Here is a 20,518-nt window from a genome sequence, read left to right as displayed (position 1 = left end):
TCTTAATGAGTGTTTGCATGCTAATAGCACACCTGTAAACTAAAATGTCTATTTTTAAGAGATATGCAGTAGGCTGATTACGATATTAACCAAATTCCCAGCAAATTAGAAAACAGTCATGGTATTTAGTTTAAGACAATTCATGTGAATTAACATGGCAACCTTGGGGATAATTTGAATGGGCGCCAACGGTAGACTTGTACATCCGTACCCCGGTACGACAGACATGACAGCAGTGTTCCATCACGCCGTGATAAGGTATAGTCCTATGTTCAACTTTTTTGTGTCCTCCCCGTATTGTCCTCCATGTTTGATGTGAGGTGACTGGGTTCCTCACGAAAGGCAAGTGGTCATGCCTCTGTATGTATCCCTCTAATAGCACAAGGCCAAATTTCCTGCGAAATCGTACACGGCCAATGGGAATTTCAGCTGTGGCCACAAAGGTCAGACCAATGACGTATATAAACCCTGTATGCATCCTACCTATACACGCCAAACTTGATGCAAAACCCAGCAACATTCAAAGCTACATTGATTTGTCTGCGTTTCTTCCAAGACCTTCCAAGTCGAAACCACGCCCCAAAGCAGCGTGAAAGCGTTGATTGGATAGTCAAAGAGCCTCATCCAGGCGCAAAGACAGGCTACAATGTGATGTCTGAAGTTATTGACATTTTTTAAAATATGTTTTAGCTTTAAATTTGGCCCATTATTACTGGATTAAGTACAAGTACAATTCACAAGTGGTAACTGTTGATTACTGGTTTACATAACTTGATTTTAGAAATACTGGCTTGCAAAGCTTGCTTGAAAAACTTGATTTTAGCAAGCATTGATGCTAACGATACAGCGATAGATGCTTCAAACCCGGTGCTTTGAGGTAAAACAATGTTTCCAAATCTCTATAATAGTTAGCTAGTTAAGCTTGATAATATGCTTTCAAAATGCTTTGGGGCATGGTTTTGACTTGGAATCGCTTGGAAGAAACTAATTGAATTCTACAGTATTTCAATCAGTGCTTTCAAGGACAAAATTACATGTATTTAAGTATTTCTTTGTTGTAGTGGTGACATTAACATTAGTACTCTCCCCAAACAATCTTTAATGAAAACATTTTTTTCTATTTTATTAAACTTTATATTTCTATGTTCAGTTCACATAGTATAATTTCAAAGTTTGCATTAAGGTGTCTGTAATAGAATATACTTGGCAAAAACAAATGTAGACATTAATAAATGCATTGGCTTCCAAAATATGTTTTACAATAGGGGAGAAGTACAGAAATGGCTGTCAGGTGGCTTCAAAACTCCTGTCAGTAATTTAGGGTATATGCACATCCTTGGGCCAGACTGTGGTTGGACGTTACCATCTCGTCTTCATAACATTTTATTCTCTGATCCTCGCCACTTTATTAAAACCATTTAGAGCTACTTGAATGACCTGACCTATTATACCTTTAAAACAATATGTTTAAAAATGAACTAAATCAAAGGCTACTTTTGAGATATTTAGATCATATTTGTAATCAAGAATCAACAAATTAATGTAAATAAAATGCATTCTTAACCTAAACACTACTCGTGTTTCAGAATACACTGTAAGGGTTCAGATGACACAACACTGTTTTTGTAGCATCTACAGAATCATCGTTGCAGTGTCTAAAAGAAGGAAAACATTTCCCACATTTCACAACTTTTTATAAAAATAAAAATAATTGGATACAGATTTCAAAGGTCCTTCCCCCAAAGGACCTTTTTAGGGATTTCATTTCAGGAAGATCAAAAACATGATAAATACCTTTGGGCCATTCCTTCATGGAATTGCCCCACTATGGAAACATTAACTAGATTGCCCTTATTTGCACAGTGTTTGCTCCATGCTCTCTCTGTTACCTATAGAATGGGTAGTCTCAGTGAGTCCATTTCTCAAGCAGCTCTTCCTGGTTCAAAGAAGTGAATAAAAGGCCATCTGCATCTCTTTGCCACTTTCTCACCAGTTCATAGGTAACTACAGACTTGTAGAGTTGGTCTAATACATGTACCATTTGTCCATGAGTTTGACCTTGACTCCAGGGTTGGCGGCCAGTGATGGGGAGAGAATGTTGTTGTTGATACTCTGTATTTTCAAGTATTGTGATTAGAGGTCGACTGATTATGATTTTTCAATGCCGATACCCGATTATTGGAGGACTAAAAAACCCGATACCAATTAATAGGTTGATTTTTTAAAACATTTATTTGTAATAATGACAATTACAACAATACTGAATTAATACTTATTTTAACTTAATATAATACATCAATAAAATCAATTTAGCCTCAAATAAATAATGAAATATGTTCAATTTGGTTTAAATAATGCAAAAACAAAGCGTTGGAGAAGAAAGTAAAAGTGCAATATGTGCCATGTAAGAAAGCTAACATTTAAGTTCCTTGCTCAGAACATGAGAACATATGAAAGCTGGTTCCTTTTAACATGAGTCTTCAATATTCCCAGGTAAGAAGTTTTAGGTTGTAGTTATTATAGGAATTATAGGACTATTACTCTCTATACCATTTGTATTTCATTAACCTTTGACTATTGGATGTTCTTATAGGCGCTTTAGTATTTCCAGTGTAACAGTATAGCTTCTGTCCCTCTCCTTACCCCTACCTGGGCTCGAACCAGGAACACATCAACAACAGCCACCCTCGAAGCAGCGTTACCCATGCAGAGCAAGGGGAACAACCACTCCAAGTCTCAGAGCGAGTGACGTTTGAAACGCTATTTATTGCGCACCACGCTAACTAGCTAGACATTTCACATCTTCAAACCCGGTGATCTTTTTCTCCCTCCCTCCTTCCATCTCTCTGTCTGTCTGTCTGTCTGGCTGGCTGGCTGTCTGGCTCTGTTTGTATCTCTGTCTGTATCTCTGTCTGTATCTGTCTCTCTGTCTGTACCTCTGTCTGTCTGTATCTCTGTCTCTGTCTGTATCTCTGTTTGTATCTCTGTCCATCTGTATCTTTCTCTATGTCTGCATCTCTGTCTGTATCTCTGTCTGTACGTCTGTTTGTATCTCTGTCTGTCTGTCTGTCTGTCTGTCTGTCTCTCTCACTCTCTCTCTCTCTCTCTCTCTCCTTCCCTCCCTCTGTGTGTGCAGGGTGAGTTCTACAACATTGGGAAGCACCAGGAGCCTCCATTCTCCTCCATGCCCTTCTCCCTGCCTCCTCAGGACAAGTTTGGCTTCAAGAAGCCAGACCACAGTAATTCTTATGTTCTTGATAAGAGCTTATGACCGAATTATACACTCTACAAGACATTACTTTATTACTGCAATTATTGGTTGGATTTGTATCAAAGCTTGTGACCTAGTTCTCAATGGCACTCATAAACATGCCATTGTTTACTTTCACTTTCTGTATGTCCTGAACAAATCCTTCTCTGAATGATATGAATGGGAGTCTGAAAATATGAATCTATTAGATTTGCAGACATAACTAAGGGAATAGCTTAGATTGTTCTTCTTTGCACAATGTTTGCTCCATGCTCTCTGCATTATTTATAGAATGGGTAGCCAAGTATCAGTCAGCCCATTTCTCAAGCAGCTCTTCCTGGTTCAGAGAAGTGAATCAAAGGCCATGTGAATCTCTTCTCCTTTCACTCTGCCCTGCCGCCAGCTAGGGAGCGACAACAACAGAAGAGATCCACATTCTTACCAGTGCATGAGGTAGGTAACTACAGAGTCGTGCATACAAAATAGACTGGCCTGTTTCTCTCTGTCAATTTAAAAGTTCTCTCTTTTACAGAAGTGTGTCAGGTTGAGGTGAGAACCCCATTTTATCATTTGTGCTAATATGTACATACTGTAGCTGGAAGTGTTTTGCAGGTATTTGGGGAAAATGTATTGTAGGGTAATTTTATGAAAGCTGTCACTCCTCAATCTCCACTAAGTAAGCAGGCTAGATGGTGGGTTGACATGGACATACAGTGTGGAAATTATACAGTATTTCAAAAATGCTATCTTTGTCCCTGGGTAGTTGAGAAACTGTCTATATGATTATTAGCGGTTTTAAACATTCTCCATTAGCGGTTTTAAACATTCTTCATTTGCTCAAGCGAGGTAAAAAAAAAAACACAGAAAACTGATTCCAATGGGGAAGAAATCAACAAACAGCTAACTTTCTATAGATACAGACAGTATAAATAGTTTTTTTGGGGTATCTGTACTTTAGTATATCTATTTTTGACTACTTTTCATTTTACTTCACTACATTCCAAAAACAAATAATGTACTACATACATTTTCCCTGACACCCAAAGGTACTCTTTACATTTTCAATGCTTAGCAGGACAGGGAAATGGTCCAATTCATACACTTATCAAGACAACATCCCTGGTCATCTCTACTGCCTCTGACCTGGCAGACTTACTAAACACAAATTCTTTGTTTGTAAATTATGTCTAAGTGTTGCAGTGTGCCTACCCCTGGCTATCTGTACATTTTAAAACAAGAAAATGGTGTTGTCTGCCTTGCTTAATACAAGGAATTGGAAAGTATTTATACTTTTACTTTTGATACTTAAGTATATTTAAAACCAAATACTTTTAGATTTTTACTCAAGTAGTATTTTACTGGGTGACTTCACTTTTACTTGAGTCATTTTCTATTAAGGTATCTATACTTTACTCAAGTATGACAATGGGGTACTTTGTCTATCACTGGATAAAGAGTTCCTTGAGAAACACACCAGTCACATGTCTGTGAACCCAAGAAGGTGCCAATGCTCCGTAAAAAGGATTTCAAATATGGGACTTTTTGCCACAAAGTGTTGATGGTATAAGGGAAGCTGCATGCAACAACACAGGAAGTATTTGTCCATTCTAGAAATTCCCCTGCTCAGTTATAAGATTGTGGCAAAATATGGTTTCATTATTGGTCAAAAGAAACCAAGTCAGACGTAGGTCAATATTAGTGTTGAAACTACAGTGCACGTGTCTAGAGCGAAAATCAGTGCAGTGGAAAATAAGGCTTTACACAAGAAACTGTTCAACCTTAATGTTCCTCCCATGAAAATGGAAGCCTAAAAGTCATAAGATATGATTGTTCCCAATTCTATTCATTAGACAATAAACAATACACCTGTATTGTAATGTAGATATATTATTGTTTGTTCATCTTCCCTACAGGTGACTGCAGTCAAAATGTCTCCATGCTGTTTGTTGGCTCTGTTGGCTGTAATCACCTTAACTCTGGCTGCCAGCCCTGGAGTCAAGGTCAAACTCACAGACAAGGGCATTGAATATGGTATGTTTGAGGCAAGGGCAATAACATTACATGGTTTTAGATCAAGATGAGGCTGTGTATTATGATCATGTGGCAAATAAATATACTATACTCCTCACAGCCCATTCTGCCTCAATGCCTTGCTCTGTGCTGTCCACAGGTAAACAGATTGGGATGGCATCTCTGCAACAGAAACTTAAGACCATTAAGGTCCCAGATCTCTCTGGAACAGAGAAAGTGCCTCCCATTGGGAAGGTCAAGTACAGTTTGTCAGGGTAAGGGAGAACAATGTCTTTTCCCCAAAAAAATACATTGCAGTCAAACACATTGTTAATTGTCTGCTTATCTCATGTCATCACTTGTTGATTATCAACTGTGTTTACCAATGCTGTTGTGTTCACAACATGCCCCTATCCTACCAACTATGTACTGTGTTCTAACCTCCAGAATGACGATAGTGAATCTGGGACTTCCCACGTCTGCTTTGGTACTGATGCCAGGTACTGGAGTCAGGCTGGCTATTACTAATGCCTTCATCAACCTGCACGGGAACTGGAGGGTCCGATACTTCAGGTTCATGTGAGTTCATGAGGGAGGGTCTGAACAACCAGTGCATCCCCAGGACCAGGATTGAACAAGACTAAAACACTGCATAATTTTTTCTTGGGTCTGCCTATCCATACCCCAAAGGTCTCAAACAACATTATTTTCTTGTTAACAATCTAGACAAGACCGTGGCTCCTTCGACCTGGCGGTAAATGGACTCACCATCACTGCCAATATTGCAATCAAGAGTGATGAAACTGGCAGGCCAACTGTCAGCACTGTCAACTGTGTGGCCAACGTGGGCAGCGCCAGCATCAAGTTCCATGGCGGGGCCAGGTACATGGAGTATATAGAGGCACTTAACACTATGCTGTACTTAAAACGTTGTGAGAACACATGTTATAGATTTAGGAGTCATCAAACCACAATGTTAAAAAATGATTGCAATGTGGATTTACTTGTTTCCTCAAATGCTTTGGTTCCTGTTTTCCAGCTGGCTTTACAATCTTTTCAAGTCCTACATTGACAAGGCCCTGCGCAGTGCTCTGCAGAAACAGGTGAGGGACAGTGTAATGCCAGACTTCAAACTCAAATTAATCATTTTCGGTTCTCTTGACAATAACAATGCCTCTGTTCAATATTACAGATCTGCCCCCTAGTTGCTGATGTTATTACTGACATGAACCCACACCTCAAAACGTTCAATGGTAAAACAAGATTTAAAGGCCAAATGCAGCCAGTTTTATATCAAATCATTTCTGGGTAACAATTAAGTACATTATTGTAATATATTTATGTTAGAATGAACAAAAATAGCTTTTAAGCAAAACAATTATTTCTCAAGCAAGAATTTTGCTTGGACTGTCTGGGAGTGGTCTGAGGTGGGAGGGGGAAACTGAAAACAAGCTGTTATTTGGCAGAGAGGTTTGGAACTCTCTTTGTTATTGGTCTATTAACCAATTTACAGCATGACAATGTCACAATGGAAAGCTGAAACTCCCGCCCTTGCAAACCTGATGATTAGAAGTTCCTGTGTGGATTGTATTTTCAACCAGAAACTATCAGGAAATAACACTGATACATGTTTTAATACTTTTACAGTGTTATTTCATCAACTGTTGTACAATATGATACAAAAACACAGGAAAAACATAATTATGACTGCACTGGGCCTTTAAGCACTTATCCTCATGAACATATTTGTATAAATCAAATCAAATTTTATTAGTCACATGCGCCGACTACAATAGGTGTAGACCATACAGTGAAATGCTTACTTACGTGCCCCTAACCAATAATGCAGTTTTTTTAAAAGAATAAGAAATAAAAGTAACAAGTAATTCAAGAGCAGCAGAAAATAACAATAGCAAGACTATATACAGGAGAGTACCAGTACAGAGTCAATGTTGAGGTAGAGTCATTTCGGGGGCGGCAGGTAGCCTAGTGGTTAGAGCGTTGGACTAGTAACCGAAGGGTTGCAAGGCTAAATCCCCAAGGTAAAAAAAAACTGCCGTTCTGCCCCTGAACAAGGCAGTTAACTCACTGTTCCTAGGCTGTCATTGAAAATAAGAATTTGTTCTTAACTGACTTGCCTGGTAAAATAAATATATTTTTTTATGTTATTAAAGTGACAAATTATGGTGTTATTCATAGGTTACTAAATGGATCCTAAATATTTATTTTCTTCCATCTTGAAGTTCTAGCCAAAGTGGACCAGTATGCTGAAATTGAATATTCCATGGTGACATCACCCACCATTTCAAAGTCCTCCATTGAATTCAGCTTGAAGGTAAAAACTTCAAACTCCCAATCTACCTTTCAACGCTACAAACACGTGGGCTCAGTAAGGCAAGATGTCAATTCTCCCTCTCTCTCTGTCTTCCTCTCTCTCTCTCTGTATCCCTCTCTCTCTCTGACTCTCCCTCTAACTCACTCTCTCTCTCTCTCTCTCTCTCTCTCTCTCTCCTCCCTCCCTCTGTGTGTGCAGGGTGAGTTCTACAACATTGGGAAGCACCAGGAGCCTCCGTTCTCTCCCATGCCCTTCTCCCTGCCTCCTCAGGACAACAACATGCTCTACATTGGGGTCTCTTCCTTCACCCCCAACTCTGCAGGCTTTGTGTACAACAATGCTGAAGCACTCAGCCTATATGTCACAGATGATATGGTGAGTCTGAATCTGATTCCCATCTACAGGGAGTGAGGTTTAACATAGTTCCATCTGCCTCAGGGGTGAGTTTAAACATAACTGTTTTCCCCTGACAGATCCCTCCTAGCTCTCCCATCCGTCTGAACACTGGAACGTTTGGAGTCTTCATTCCAGAGGTGATACACCAGACCCCACGTTCACTATTCTACCTCCATATCATATGACTTCATTTGTTTAGAAAAAACAATCTATGAAATTAGTTTGGTTTTAGTGTCCATCCCGAGATGGAAATTAGCCTTTTGTTCAAACACATTTACTCTGTGTTTGTATCTAAGAGAAGATAAAGTTAACATTCTTCTCAGGATTAAAGAAAGATGATGTGTGTTGTTTCAGATAGCGAAGCGTTTCCCTGGAATGATGATGAAACTGCTGGTGAAGACGGTGAAGGAGCCCACCATCTCTCTTGAGCCCAACAACGTGACAGTCCAGGCCAGCGGCACAGTGACGGCCTACGCCATCCAGCCCAACACCACGCTCTCTCCCCTCTTTGTCCTCAACATGGTCAGTCAGTCTGTCAGTCACTCAGGAAGTAGAATACTGTAGCTTAGACTGTGAGAATGATAATTAACTCTACAAGCTTTCTCTATCTCTGCAGGAGGGTAGTGTTAGCTCTCAAATGAACGTGACTGGGGTGAAGCTGGCTGGGGCTATCACTCTGAACAAGTGAGTATGATTGGTGCAAAAGGGGGGGGGGGAGCCCTTCAAACACTGACCAAAGTAAATTAATACTGTCTGCTTTTCACAGAATTCAGATGACATTGGGAACTAGTTATGTGGGACAGTTTCAGGTAAGAATGATATTTTCAGAGCTTATGACATGCATATAACTTGCTAACACTGAACCACTGAACCTAAACAATGAAATTATATCAAACAGGTTCAATCCCTTGACAACATCTTCCTGATGGTTCTGAAAGTGGTTGTGATACCTAAGGTCAATGGTGAGTGCTTTATTTCCATGTTTATGAATATTCATTGTTTCTGCACTGATTGGCCACTGGAAAACCATGTGTTTGTATCTTATAGCTCGCCTAGAGAAGGGTTTTCCCCTGCCCACTATTGGAAAGATGAACCTTATCAACACTCAACTGCAAGTCCTGAAGGTACAATCAGATATCGAAGAGCTCATTGCTTCCTACATCTCTTCTCATGTCCAATAGCTCTTATACTGTAGCCAGTGTGTGTCCTATATTTGACAAACTACTGTTGCTCTTCTGTCTCCAGGACTACATGCTGATTGGGACAGATGTTCAGTTCACAGGATAAGTGCCATGTAAATCCCAGTGCAAGTCATCATTAATCGATGATTGATCATGCATCAAATCATAAATCAAATCAAACCAATGAGACATGTAATTAATGTTTGCAAATCAAATCTATTATACTGTACATATATACTCTCAAACAATGCACCACATTCTGAAATGAAATACTGTATCTTCCATTCTTTTCAGTATTCCACTACTATTCAGTGTTGTAATTTATATTGAATACATTTGTATAAATAAACAAATATCAGTAAAGCTTTATTTTATTCGACAACAATCTTTTTCAGTCTTCAGTCTGTTGTCTCTGGTTTGAGGTAACATCTTTGTCCATCAACTGCTGGCTTTATAACGAGCTATGCCCACAAAAAGCCAACAAAGCACTGCTCAGCACTGTGGTGCCACAAAGGATGTCCACTCCACACTCACCTTCAGGATACAGAGGACAGAGGACCAGACACTGTGTCGATGGGTCAGACTGAAGCCAGTTGTCCGTCATGGTGATGGTCAGATAGATGTGTGGCTGTGTCACTCAGAGAAGTGTGGCTGAGGGCGTGGCCTCTCAGGCTCTCGGAGTTGGCTGATGTTATCTGTATTCGAGACAAGCCAGTCAGTCACAGTGCAGGAACAGAGCAGGTCTGATGGTGTCTCATAATCCCTATAAAAGCACTCATAAGCCATTATAAGCACCTGAAATGGACATGAAATGAAACATTTGAATCAAATCAAAGTTTGTCATATGCGCCGAATACAACAGGTGTATTAGACCTTACAGTGAAATGCTTACTTAGAGGCTCTAACCAATAGTGCAAAAAAGGTATTAGGTGAACAATAGGTAGGTAAAGACATAAAAACAACAGTGAAAAACAGTAGTGAGGCTATATACAGTAGAGAGGCTATAAAAGTAGCGAGGCTATATACAGACATCGGTTAGTCTGGCTGATTGAGGTAGTATGTACATGTAGATATGGTTACTTTCATAGAGTATAATTGAGAGTGCGCAAAAGAGAAGTATTTTTTATTATTATTTATTGAATATTCGAAACATACAATATACGTGCAGTGAAGCCGCTCAATAACTACATCATACCAGTCATCCAACAGATTCCCATTCAATGCCAACTGTATATGTTTGTGTGCATGTCTGGCACTATTACATGTATGTGAGTGTATTTGTATGTGTTTATTTGAATGAGAGTGTGTGTATATGCATGTGTACAAACACCTGCACGGCATCAGCCTCAAGCAAAACCAGCATTAGTTGTAAAAACACTGCCACTTAGTGTCATTCAAATGTACTTCTATGTTTTATTTTTACTTTTTTATTTTTTTACTTTTATCTTTGACCATCATTCTATCTCTCACACAGCAACTCCACTCCCACTTGTCTCCAATTCCACATCCCAACCCTCAGCTTCCCTCCGCCCATCCCATCTCTCTCTGCTGGCCACCCACTTGTTTCGTGTTTTAGCTCTTATCCAGCGAACAAATTAGGTCCCCTGTATATCTTTCAACTATGCTGTGATGTTTAACGTACAATTTCAATCTATCTAATCGAATAGAATCTACAGATTGCGTGTTGAAGATAAATACTTTTACTAAGAGTATTAGTATATTAGTAATTGACTGACCCGGTTTCTCCAGATCTCCTAACAGTACTATTTCTAGGGTCAATTTAAGATCGATGCTATGCATTTTCAGCCATTCCTGAACCTGAGACCAGAAACAGGCTACCTGAGGGCAATACCAACATAAATGGTCTATTGATTCTGTATCCTCACAACAGAATCTGCAGAGCTTCGATGATTTTATGCCCCAAATATTCAACATTTTGTTGGTACCGCTACCCCAGTAATCATCCTTTCAATGGCACCCTTTTCTTGAGAGCAAAACAAGTCACAGCTCTTGTCCCCATTCATGTGGCACGGCACGCCTGCTCCCTCTGACCAGCAGAAACCCAAACAATTATCAAAAGACCACGTTGATTTTCTTCTCGTATCAGGTCGGTGAGCTATAATAAGAACTGATTGTGTGTAAATAACTATTCGTCTTTCAAATACGTCCTCAAGGACGTCCAACATTGTGGTTTGTCTTGAACCTCTTCCTTCACAAAAGGTTCCACTGTACTATACATTGTACTATACATTGGCCCACAGTGAACGTGCCATCGTCGTGGAATGAAACTATAGAAACATTTTACCATAAAGATCAATATCTACAGTCTATACATATTTAAGAGAGAGAGAGCAAGAGAGAGAGAGAGGGAAAAAATAAAGAGAAAGAGAGAGAGAGGGGGAGATGGAGGGAAGGAGAGAGAGAAAGAAAAAATAAATATTTTAACAATCAAAGGCGGATGTCACTGGAACAAAGATTTTCCAGCATCTTTCCTCAGTTCAGTGGCTTCACCCCTCACACAGGGAAGGACTGAGATGATGACCTGAACTAACATCAATGACTGCAGGGGAACCCAATAGAATCAACACACAAAGGATTAATCCAGAAGGTTTGTTTAAGATTGTAATGTTTTTGTGTGTGTCAATAACACCATTTGGTTATGATGATGTCATTAATTGATAGCGTAACCCTGTCAAAGTGTGTTTACGAACATATTCAATCAATCCTTATCCCAGTCTGCTGTTCCCACATGCTTCAAGAGGGCCACCATTGTTCCTGTTCCCAAGAAAGCTAAGGTAACTGAGCTAAACGACTACCACCCCGTTGCACTCACTTCCGTCATCATGAAGTACTTTGAGAGACTAGTCAAGGACCATATCACCTCCACCCTACCTGACACCCTAGACCCACTCCAATTTGCTTACCACCCCCTACAGTGGTAGGCTTGATTACCAACAACGACGAGACGGCCTACAGGGAGGAGGTGAGGGCCCTCGGACTGTGATGTCAGGAAAATAACCTCAACAAAACAAAGGAGATGATTGTGGACTTCAGGAAACAGCAGAGGGAGCTGCTATCTGCATCGACGGGACAGTAGTGGAGAGGGTAGTAAGTTTTAAGTTCCTCGGCGTACACATCACAGACAAATTGAATTGGTCCACCCACACAGACAGAGTGGTGAAGAAGGTGCAGCAGCGCCTCTTCAACCTCAGGAAGCTGAAGAAATTCGGCTTGTCACCAAAAGCACTCACAAACGTTTACAGATGCACAATTGAGAACATCCTGGCGGCCTGTATTACCGCCTGGTACGGCAACTGCTCCGGCCAGAACCGTAAGGCTCTCCAGAGGGTAGTGAGGTCTGCACAACGGGTAGTGAGGTCTGCAGGCAAACTACCTGCCCTCCAGGACACCTACACCACCCGATGTCACAGGAAGGCCATAAAGATCATCAAGGACAACTACCACCTGAGCCACTGCCTGTTCACCCCGCTATCATCCAGAAGGCGAGGTCAGTACAGGTGCATCAAAGCTGGGTCCGAGAGACTGAAAAAAAGCTTCTATCTCAAGGCCATCAGACTGTTAAACAGCCATCACTAACATTGAGTGGCTGCTGCCAACATACTGACTCAACTCCAGCCACTTCAATAATGTAAAATTGATGAAAAATTGATCACTAAGCCACTTTAAACAATGTCACTTCATATAATGTTTACATACCCTACATTACTCATCTCATATGTGTATACTGTACCCGAGACTGCATCTTGCCTATGCCGTTCTGTACCATCACTCATTCATATATTTGTATGTACATATTCTTCATTCCTTTACACTTGTGTGTATAAGGTAGTTGTTGTGAAATTGTTAGGTTAGATTACTTGTTGGTTATTTCTGCATTGTCGGAACTAGAAGCACTAGCATTTCGCTACACTCGCATTAACATCTGCTAACCATGTGTATGTGACAAATAACATTTGATTTGATTTGATTACAGTTTATCAGAATTGCAACAACAACAAAAACTATACATGAAGATAATATTTAGATTGTTATCTGTATCAACTATACATGGTTATTTATTCTTCAAATACAATTACTAAACTAACTGCTGTGCTTTATTTTGGATATGTAGTGGTTGAAGAATCAAACAAAGCCAGACTTTGATTTAGCATTTTTTATGTATTTTACATAATAACTAAAGATTTGGTTTTGCTGCACTAAATCGTCTTCCTCTTAGTCAAAGTAATCATGAAAACAATGTCTACCTCTCCTTGGTCTTGGCAATAGTGGAGTTTGGAGTGTGACTGTTTGAGGTTGTGGACAGGTGTCTTTTATACTGATAACAATTTCAAACAGGTGCCATTAATACAGGTAACGAGTGGAGGACAGAGGAGCCTCTTAAAGAAGAAGTTACAGGTCTGTGAGAGCCAGAAATATTGCTTGTTTGTAGGTGACCAAATACTTATTTTCCACCATAATTTGCAAATAAATACAAATCCTACAATGTGATTTTATGGATTTTTTTTTCTCATTTTGTCTGTCATAGTTGAAGTGCACCTATGATGAAAATTACAAGCCTCTCTCATCTTTTTAAGTTGGAGAACTTGCACAATTGGTGGCTGACTAAATACTTTTTTGCCCCACTGTACATAGTTTGTGACTTCTGTAATTGGTTGGTAAAAATGCATAGTCACTGTCCCACACCAGCTCAGATCTGTGTCACTTGGAAAAGATTAACCCATGTACCCTGTGGTTGCCTTGACTAGATTCTATATGGTTCCAAACAGTCTGGTCTTTGTTGGCTCGACTTAGCTTATTCACATATACACCACTTAGTTATGTTTCTTTATGTCTAATGTTTACCTCTATGTTGGACCACTCCTGCACTGTCTTATACTGCTTCTTCTTCCTACTTCCAAAGTAAATACTTTGGGAACTGGAAAATTACTAGGCGACCGGAGACTCTTCAACATGGGTACTGGAAAATTACCAAAGAGCTGGATTTTTATCCCACACAGTGGGGAGGGTGAAGGTTATTGCAGTGTCTTGTGTTAGATAGATGGATTTCAGAATTAAGCTGGAAGAATATATTGGTTTAGGTCAACTGTCTGGGAGGTATGAGTATTTGTAGATGAAAGTTGATAATTGGCATACGTTAATATTTTAAATAGACAAGATATTGAGTTTTTTAAAGAAAGGTGCCGATGGAGCCAGGTAATTAGAGGAGGTGGCTAGTGGCTAAACTAAAGGAAACACTTGTGTAAAAGAGGGATACAAAGTATTTTGAAAGCAGGCGATTCCACACAAGTATGGTTCCTGAGTTAATTAAGAAATTAACATGCCATAAAATGCCCAGTTGCCCATTATTTTGACTACCATGGCTAGAAGAGATCTCAGTGACCTTGAAAGAGGGGTCACGAAGGAGCATGTGTGTGTGTGTGTGTGTGCCTGGGTGGGTGGGTGTGCGTGTTTGCATGCGGGAAATGCTGCTCAGGTTTGAGCACTGACGTAATATCATGTGGGTAGTCACTTGCAGTGTTGGTTTTATTACATAAATACTGGATAGCAGTGGAGCTGCTGAGGGAAGTATGGCTCATAATATTGGCCCAAACGGGGCAAATGGAATGGCATTTAACACATGGAAAGTTGGGTTTGTGTGTTTGTGGGAGTGTATGCTTCAAGCTGGACTAAATTTCACTAACCTCTGACAAAGTTTAACACACACAGAGACACTCACAAACACAATAACGTGGGATTCAGGGTTCAACTCCTTACTTTGGTAGCCTAACATAGTATATTGGGCTACTTTAATTAGATGACAACCATTTAAACTGGCACATGGCCATCTGGATCAGCACCGTGCGCCAGAAAGATGTTTAGGATATGAGGGGACATGACCGTCTGGGACATAGTCCCAAATGTCACCCTATTCCCTACACTCTTAGAAAAAAGGGTTCCAAAAGGGTTCTTCGGCTGTCCGCATAACCAATTTTGGTTCAAGGTAGAACCTTTTTGTGTTCCATGTAGAACCTTCTGTGGCAGAAGTTCTATGGAACCCAAAAAAAGTATCTTCAACGGGTTCTCCTATGGGGACAGCCGAAGAACCCTTTTAGGTTCGAGATAGCACCTTTTCTTCTAAGAGACCTGGGTGCTTTATGGGACATTGTCTTAAACTATGCAGCAACTAGGCATTCTAGTGGTTAGCTACTACAGTTATTTTTATCACTTTGGTGCAATTTTCACAAGTATGTGAATTCGGTACATGTGACAAATAACATTTGATTTGATTTGATTTATACAACTCCTAGTACAAAACTCAAAACAGATCATTGAAAAGGCAGTTGTTTCAAAACTCTAAGCACATTTTCAATTGACTAACACACAAAATCATACAGTCACTTTTTTTCCAAACTTAATCAGTGTTTCATCTAGAAATATGTTTTATATTGCAACACATGTTCATTTATACTGCGTGTACAAAACATTAAGAACAGCTGCTCTTCCCATGACATTGATAGACCAACCAGGTGAATCCAGGTGAAAGCTATGATCCCTTATTGATGTCACTTGTTAAATCCACTTCAATCAGTGTAGATGAAGTGGAGGAGACAAGTTAAAGAAGGATTTTTAAGCCATAGAGTGTGTATGTGTGCCAAGATTGAAGTGCCTTTGAACTTGTGTCAAGAACTGCAAAACTGCTGGGTTTTTCCCGCTCAACAGTTTCATGTGTGTATCAAGAATGGTCCACCACCCAAAGGACATTCCGACATCTTGACACAACTGTGGGAAGCATTGGCGTCAACATGGTTCAGCATCCATGTGGAACACATTCGACACCTTGTAGAGTCCATGCCCTCAGGGAATTGAGATTGGGCAAAAGGGGGTGCAACTCAATTTATATACGCTGTTTTGTACATTCAGTGCATCTTTTGGATCAATAGTTGTGTGATGAAAGATGTCTACAAACAAAAAAATGAATGCACAGTGAAAGGTTTTGAATGTAAGATTGGCTGCGTTACAAATGTTACCAGTTGGGGGTTTTGTACTAAGAGTTTTCAAATTACCCATATACTTTTGAAAATACTACTTAAAAAACTTTATAAACTGTAATATGCTACAGACACTGGGTCTGTTGTTTGCTTTTAGCTAGACTAAGTTTCACAACACACACAATCAATAACTTGGAATTCAGGGTTTGGGTTATCAGTGTCACATGTTTTGAAATTGATTTCTAAGAGTTTGGGTGAGTGTATATATACTGTACAGTTTGAGAGGCACACTAGGTAGCCATTTGATAAGGCGGATCAACAATGGTAAGTAGACAAATCATTTTTCTGCATTACCTAATACCTCATAATTAGTGGTGAAAACCTGAATGAGTCATTTACGTTCAAATCAAATCAAATGTTATTTGTCACATGCGCCGAATACAATCGGTGTAGAACTTACTGTAAAATGCTTACCTACAAGCCCTTAACCAACAATGTAAAAAAAAAAACAGTTAACAATGTTTTTTAACCAACAGTTTAAATAAATACCTAAAACAAATAACAATAAGAAATAAAAGAAACAAATAATTAAAGAGCAGCAGTAAAATAACAATAGCGAGGCTATATACAGGGAGTACCAGTACAGAGTCAATGTGCGGGGACAGTGGTTAGTCAAGGTAATTGAGGTAATATGTACATGTAGGTAGAGTTATTAAAGTGACTATGCATAGATAATTACAGAGAGTAGCAGCAGCGTCATCGATGCACTTATTGCTGAAGCCAGTGACTGATGTGGTGTACTCCTCAACGCCATCGGAGTAATCCCAGAACATATTCCAGTCTGTGCTAGCAAAACCGTCCTGTAGTTTAGCATCTGCTTCATCTGACCATGTGGGTATTGTAATAATAGGACATTCTAGTGACAAAAAGACATCTAAAAACATCTAAAACTGTCTCTGCTGTAATGAATTTATATTATATTTATGTATGTATGTATGTATGTATATTTATAATGTATTTAATGTATTTATCTTCATAGGCTATGTCGGATAAAATGGGGCTGCTGGCAACTCTTCTCATCTTTGGTGTCTCTCTCTCCTTAGCTTCTGCAGGTAGTCTGAACTTCACTTCTGTGGTAGAATTTGTAGATTGTCAATCACTTGTGTTATTTATTAATTTCTGTGTCACTATTGTAAAGTGACTTTGGTGTTTTGAAAAGCACTTCAAATCAAATCTATTATGATAATTATTTAGAGAATTTAGGTGTGAGCTTTACCAAATGTGGTGCTATAAAGCTTCCCAGAACAGGGAACAGTCTAGGACGGCTACTAATACAGTTCCTAAAACACAAATCTGGTCCATTTATATTAATATTCACACAATATTCACACAATGGGGGACATTTTACTCTTCTAGCATTGTGTGTGCACATTTAGATAAGGAAACTGTCGTCCAATGTTCCTGAATTGAAAATGGGTTGTTTTAATTTGCTTTGAGCAATTAATGTCACTACACTTCCTGAATCGACTGAATGACATATGGAATTGACCCCTCAAGCCTGTGTCACTGCCACATGACTCCACACCTAGTTTCAAATACTATTTGAAATAATTTCAAATACTTTAGCTGTGTTGGATTGACCTTGCCTGTCGCAATGGAACCAATAGAAAACTCTTGAAAGTGCAAACCCCGGCCATCTGCCACAAAGATTTCATTTGAACCCAGGTCTGCATGATTCTTCTCTCTGTCTCTCTATAGAGAGGCCCATGAGAAGATCCTTGGTGTTCCCAATGGAAACTGACAACAGCTACGTGGAGCTGGTCCCTCAGAAGGATCTTGACATGGGAGCCTTCACCCTGTGCATGCGGGTGGCCACAGAACTGGCAAAGGGCAACCGTGAGATCATCTTGTTCGCCTATCGTACACTGTACCACGACGAGCTCAACGTGTGGAGAGAAGCTGATGGCAGGTACGGTCTGTTTATGAGTGGGGACGGGGTCTTATTCCGCCTACCTGAGCTCAACACCTTCCAGACCCACCTCTGTCTCACCTGGGACTCGAAGTCAGGTATGGCTGCGTTCCACGTAGATGGGAAGAGGAGCATTAGGAAGGTGTATAAACCAGGACACAAAGTGCAGAATGGAGGTAAGGTCATCCTGGGACAGGATCCAGACACTTTCCTGAAGGACTTTGAGAGCAAGCAGAGTTTCATCGGAGAGATCACAGACGTCAACATGTGGGACTACGTGCTCTCCGATGCCATGATAGAGGCTTTGCATGTTGGGAAACGTATGCCCAGAGGGAATGTTTTTGACTGGGAAACCATAGAGCTCATAGTCAATGGGAACGTCAAGGTGATCACTGAAGAGTTGTAAGGTGTCCCAAGGCACCAACAACATGCTCTCCATCCAGGGGTGCTGCACTGCGGCCTGACTCTGTGCTCCTCTCAACTGTGTGTCAGTGTGATGTATGTTATCTGAGGGAGTTAAGAAATTACAGAAAATTCATATGGAGAATAAAGTTGTATTAGTTTGAGTCCCTGTCTTATCTCAATAAATATAAAATTCCCAACGGGCACATAGCATATGTTTTTTTATTTGTGTGTGTGGGGGTGCTGACATTTGAACACTGACGTAATCACATAGATAAACTACAGGGGGCAATCCATTATAAATTTTGACTGATGACAACGGGCACGTTCGACATTAAAGCAGAATTTAAAGGCAAGTCGAGACTAACTGATTCACAAATCACCTTGCATCATAAATAACTACTCAATATTATTTGCAGATCAGTCAGTCAGACACTATCTACCTATGAATAGGGTGGCAGGTAACCTACCAGTTAGAGCGGCGAGGTTGCCAGTTCGAATCCTTGGTCAATAAGAAAACTCTGGCACGAAGTGAGCTGGCAACCAGAGGGTTGCTGGTATCAGATACTATATGCCATTGCCTGCCCTTGAGCAAGGCACATAACCCCCCACAACAACAGCTCTGCAGGTGCCCAGTGTGGCAGCTCCCTGTACCTCTCCAAAACATGTATGTGTCTATCAGAGGGGTTGGGTTAAAAGCTGAAGTAACATTTTGGTTGGACCTTGTGTGTAATTGACCAATAAAGTGATCCTAATCTTAAATCACATGTTTTATGTTCTTGAACACGGCCAGTGAGGTACAGTACTGGCAAACACACAGATGAGCTCAAGGTCGAGTTCCTCCCCGACTACAGCGCCTCGATAGGTATTTAACATATCAACTAACCACATGATATAGCAATCTGATGCACAGACGATGGCGTGACCTATGTCAAGCAAGTAAAGTCGTGCGAGTCGTAAATGCGAAAATAGCTATAAGCGTTGCACACACAACGTACAATGAGCATTGTGAGAGATGCTGCACACTTCTCTTTTTTAGAACTATTCTTGCAACATTTCCAAAGACCGTTTTCTGTCCCGTATTCTGTCATTGTTGTACTACGGTTGTAAGGGAAGGTTCTTTCCGTAGTGTCCCAATAGCTTTTACATTTGTTTCCTTTACTTGTCTCATTCCATTCAAGGCCCCTTCATTACATCTGAATAAACTGATCACTTTTTTTATGGTAGCGAGGAGACAAGGGAGGGAAGCCATTGCAGACAAGAATTATAACATGGCCAGCGTATGGTAGTGGTTATGATACTGTATTTATTTGTACAACTCCACCAGAATAAAAATGCTTCAAAAGTATAGAAGCACTGCAAATGTTTATACAGAACATAGTACATTCTTCCTCTCTTTGTTTTCAGTCTTTTAAACCCAGAGAAGAAGCTGGGAGCCATAAAGTGAAGTGCCAGTCAGACATTTGAAAGGGCACCTACAAACCGGATCTTACATCCATTCAGACAAAACAGAGTTACAGGGGACAGCAAAACAATGTCAAGAAGCCAATGTTCCATTCCCACTCAGAACGCAGTTTGAAAATCTCATGATTTACAGCAGTCGAGTTAAAACAAGCTATTTGTAAGCATTCAAGGCATACACGTACTTACACTCCCCTACGTACTTATTTGGACAGTGAAGCTAAAACTTTTAATTTGGCTCTATACTCCAGCATTTTGGATTTGAGAGCAAACGTTTCTTTTTATATGAAGCTATAGTAAAGTGTCACCTTATTTTTGAGGGTATTTTCATGCATATCTGTTTTACCGTTTAGAAATGAATCTTTTAGAAATGAATCTCGTAAGGTGTCGTACATATTTGGATACATTCACTTATAGTACAGTCAATTTAGTCAAAAGTTTAGTATTTGGCAACATTACCAATAACAGGGGAGGTATGATATTTATGCCTCTAATTTTTCACTCATTATTCACAATTTGTTCATG

The 20,518-nt window shown here is 40.0% G+C and overlaps 2 protein-coding genes across 4 annotated transcripts; both read left to right on the top strand.

The window, feature by feature from the left end:
- The first annotated feature begins 3,596 nt into the window (after positions 1–3,596).
- Positions 3,597–9,541, top strand: LOC135540244 (bactericidal permeability-increasing protein-like). 3 transcript variants are annotated; one of them, XM_064966777.1, is made up of 16 exons: positions 3,597–3,703; positions 5,164–5,281; positions 5,421–5,535; positions 5,708–5,839; positions 5,987–6,142; positions 6,300–6,363; positions 6,453–6,513; positions 7,504–7,595; positions 7,794–7,970; positions 8,069–8,128; positions 8,346–8,513; positions 8,608–8,675; positions 8,758–8,800; positions 8,890–8,953; positions 9,039–9,115; positions 9,237–9,541. In XM_064966777.1, exons 2-16 carry the CDS (start codon positions 5,179–5,181, stop codon positions 9,276–9,278), a joined length of 1,422 nt encoding a protein of 473 aa, XP_064822849.1. In that variant the 5' UTR covers positions 3,597–3,703; positions 5,164–5,178; the 3' UTR covers positions 9,279–9,541. The 3 variants fall into 3 exon arrangements, with proteins under 3 accessions (XP_064822849.1, XP_064822850.1, XP_064822851.1); XM_064966778.1 differs by having other exon boundaries at positions 3,625–3,707; XM_064966779.1 differs by lacking the exon at positions 3,597–3,703 and adding an exon at positions 3,726–3,799.
- Positions 9,542–16,462: 6,921 nt separating this feature from the next.
- Positions 16,463–18,724, top strand: LOC135527887 (C-reactive protein-like). The gene is made up of 3 exons (XM_064956522.1): positions 16,463–16,485; positions 17,201–17,273; positions 17,920–18,724. Exons 1-3 carry the CDS (start codon positions 16,483–16,485, stop codon positions 18,534–18,536), a joined length of 693 nt encoding a protein of 230 aa, XP_064812594.1. The 5' UTR covers positions 16,463–16,482; the 3' UTR covers positions 18,537–18,724.
- The last annotated feature ends 1,794 nt before the right edge of the window (positions 18,725–20,518 follow it).

This window comes from Oncorhynchus masou, chromosome 5, assembly GCF_036934945.1.
Source record: "Oncorhynchus masou masou isolate Uvic2021 chromosome 5, UVic_Omas_1.1, whole genome shotgun sequence".
NCBI classification, from domain to species: Eukaryota; Metazoa; Chordata; class Actinopteri; order Salmoniformes; family Salmonidae; genus Oncorhynchus; species Oncorhynchus masou.
Note: the sequence above shows the minus strand (reverse complement) of the source record. Positions and strands in the feature narration are given on the sequence as shown.

Bases quoted from the DNA above. Each gene is read 5' to 3' on its own strand.
- LOC135540244 (XM_064966777.1), top strand. From the start codon at position 5,179: ATGTCTCCATGCTGTTTGTTGGCTCTGTTGGCTGTAATCACCTTAACT. The intron at 5,536-5,707 runs GTAAGGGAGAAC...TCTAACCTCCAG, and splicing joins GTCAAGTACAGTTTGTCAGG to AATGACGATAGTGAATCTGG. The intron at 5,840-5,986 runs GTGAGTTCATGA...TTAACAATCTAG, and splicing joins GTCCGATACTTCAGGTTCAT to ACAAGACCGTGGCTCCTTCG.
- LOC135527887 (XM_064956522.1), top strand. The intron at 17,274-17,919 runs GTAGTCTGAACT...GTCTCTCTATAG, and splicing joins TCTCTCCTTAGCTTCTGCAG to AGAGGCCCATGAGAAGATCC.